This window comes from Poecilia latipinna, unplaced genomic scaffold, assembly GCF_001443285.1.
Source record: "Poecilia latipinna isolate Pla-1442-1.1 unplaced genomic scaffold, P_latipinna-1.0 Scaffold2735, whole genome shotgun sequence".
Classification (NCBI taxonomy): Eukaryota; Metazoa; Chordata; class Actinopteri; order Cyprinodontiformes; family Poeciliidae; genus Poecilia; species Poecilia latipinna.
In genome coordinates this window covers 4,795-7,598 of record NW_015115351.1, presented here as the reverse complement: position 1 = coordinate 7,598, position 2,804 = coordinate 4,795, and the positions used below count along the sequence as shown (strand labels likewise).

General features: G+C 44.9%; 2 protein-coding genes across 2 annotated transcripts; both read left to right on the top strand.

Moving 5' to 3' along the window:
* The first annotated feature begins 1,703 nt into the window (after window positions 1-1,703).
* LOC106938961 (olfactory receptor 4E1-like) lies at window positions 1,704-2,124 on the top strand. The gene is given in 1 exon segment (XM_015021174.1): window positions 1,704-2,124. A coding segment is annotated over 1 exon segment (387 nt). The 5' UTR covers window positions 1,704-1,724; the 3' UTR covers window positions 2,112-2,124.
* LOC106938960 (olfactory receptor 51I2-like) lies at window positions 1,764-2,747 on the top strand. The gene has a single exon (XM_015021173.1). The coding sequence runs from the start codon at window positions 2,127-2,129 to the stop codon at window positions 2,676-2,678; it is 552 nt and encodes a 183-aa protein (XP_014876659.1). The 5' UTR covers window positions 1,764-2,126; the 3' UTR covers window positions 2,679-2,747.
* The last annotated feature ends 57 nt before the right edge of the window (window positions 2,748-2,804 follow it).

Genomic DNA, 2,804 nt, shown 5'->3' with positions numbered 1-2,804 from the left:
GAGAGAGTGTTTGTAAAAACATTACTTTGAAGCAGGAGAGGATCTCCAAAAAAGGTATTAAATGTATTAGGTCCTGATCATAGTGTCTTCTAACCAGCAGTCAACAGCAGAACACGTTCCATTTATTTAAACCTGAAGCAAACAGAGGAGACTCTTGCAAAAAAACTGGCATCCTGTGAAAGCAACTCATACAGCTCTCTTACATAAACAAAGTCCATCATGCAAAATGAAACACACACACTCAAATTGTTTGTATTGTGTAAGCTATTATCAGCACAACAATTTTCTTCCATTTGTCTGGAGTCGGGTCCTGAGGAACTCGTCCCCTACTTGGGCCCAGACTTCCTGGGGAGAGGCAAGTCTGGGCCCAAGTAGGGAGGCTCAGACTTCCCTGACCAGATGATGGCACTGGTTGTACAGGGGCCTAACTGTAGTAGTAGAGAAATCAAGTGTTTTGGTATAATAAATGAATTTAAGTCTATACTTTAACTAGGCCATTCCAACACATAATATGCTTTGATCTAGGGCATTATTCCATTATAGTTCATCTGTATGTTTGACCACTTTCCTGCTGGAAGGTGAATTTCAGCTCCAGCCATCAGCTCCTCAAACCATGAGTTTGCCACCAAAAGCTTTCAAAGACGATACAGTGAGTTCAGGAAGTCAGTTTTCCACCTTACACATGGTCACTGTCCTTCATGAGCCTCTTGTCTGCTGATTAGTGGTCTCTCCGGCCTGTCAGTTTACGCCACTGTGTGATGATGAGAACGCTCTGGTGGAGACAGCTGCATATTGTCCAAAGAAACAAAGACAAATCACCATCCTCCTGCCACTTCCTGCCATCTTCTTTGTGGTGTTCACTGGTAGTAACATGCAGCTGTTGATCGCATGAATGGTGTGTTGCAAAAAACATCGTTTCCATTTCAGTTTTGCTTAATAAATCTACTTCGATTTGGTCGAAAAACCACTCCATCGTAGTGCAAAACCTTTTCATCGAAAAATGTGTTGTTTTTTAATTGCTGCATTTCCGTTCAGCGAATTTATTTTTGTAATTTCAATTTGTGCATTTCTATGGTTAATGAAAACGCAGCTGGTGAAGCTTCTGGTTGCAATACGACAACAGAAAAGAGAGTTTACCTTAATGATGTATTTTGCTGCCTGAAAAGAACTAAAGGGATAATATCCATCGATGCTCTGAACATGAACTCCCTCTGGACTCCATCAGAACATGTGACCGTTCTCCACACAGCACCAGGACACAGTTAAAGGCTCTGCTGCGGTTCAGTCAGTCAGAGACCAGAGTGAAAAGAAACAGGTGCAAAAGCTCTTTCTGTATGTTTAAGGTTTAAATAAGCTGTTAGAGTGGAGAAATGGTTTACTATTATAATATATATATAGGTGGTGTGTGTGTAAAATTGCACTCCTGTAATTGATGAGAAGTCCTATGGTGTATGACATAATTCAGGAACTGAGATTTAAAGCATGTTTTAGACTTTTTTAAAAAATTCACATGATTCATTGTTCATTTCTTTTACACTGAGACAACATCAGACATTCTGTTAATGATTCTTTTACTTTTTCACCGTCTGTTACAACATAGATGTTTTGGAAGTGCAACCGTACAGTTTTCTTTTCACGTTTAACTACAGAAAGGATTCATTAATTGTGATAATAGTTTTCCATTGTGCCTTTTCCCTTTCTTCCAGCTCCACCGCTGTGCAGCCATGGAGAACAGCAGCAGCAGCAGCAGCAGCTCTTATTTTCACCTCGCCCTTTTCACAGACATGGGCAGCGTGAGATTCCTTTACTTCAGCCTGTGTCTCCTCGTCTACATGATCATCAACTGCGCCAATGTCGTCATTATCCTGACAGTGTGACGCTCCCTCCACCGGCCCATGTACGTTTTCATCTGCTGCCTGTCCTTCAACTCCCTGCGCGGCTCTGCCGGCTTCTTCCCCAGGTTTCTGTCCGACCTTATGTCCGACGCCCACTTCATATCCCGCTCCGCGTGCTTCGTCCAGGTGTTCGTGTTGTACATGTACGCCACCTGTGAGATGGCCATCCTCAGCATCATGGCCTACGACAGGCTCGTAGCCATTTGCCAGCCTTAGCTCTACCGGAGCAAAATGACGTTCAATACGGTGCTGGGCCTCGTGGTTCTGGCCGAGCTCTACCCGGCCTTCGTGTGTAGCTGCTGCCTGTCCCTAACCGTCCGCCTGCCGCTGTGCGGGTTCGAGCTGCAGAGGTTTTTCTGTACCAACTGGCCTCTGGTCCAGCTGTCCTGCGTGGACACCAGCGCCAACAACATAGCGGGTCTAATGGCTACCGTAGGAACCATTTTCGTGCCCCTGCTGTTCGTGCTTTACACCTACCTGCGCATCCTGCTGGTGACCAGGAGGAGCTCGCGCGAGCAGCGGGGCAAGGCGCTGCAGACCTGCCTGCCCCACATCGTCACGTGCGTCAACTACTCGGTTTGTTTCGTCGGGGAGCTCCTACTGAACCGCATGAGAGACGATGAAATTAACCCGTTTATCATTGTTGTTCTGTCGCTGGAGTTTTTAATCATCCCGCCCATCGTCAACCCTCTGGTTTATGGGCTGAAGCTGCCTCAGATCAGGGCGGTGGTGCTCAGATTTGTTTATCCCGCTCATAAGAGGTCAAAGAGACAGGCTACGTAAGAAGACTCAGTTCCTTAAAATAATGAACTGAGTCTTTTTTTTTTCTTTTTTTTTTGCCAAAAGGGATTTTTTTTTTTTTTTTTTTTTGGGAAAAACCCAAAGCTTTTTTTTTTTCCCCCGCCAAAA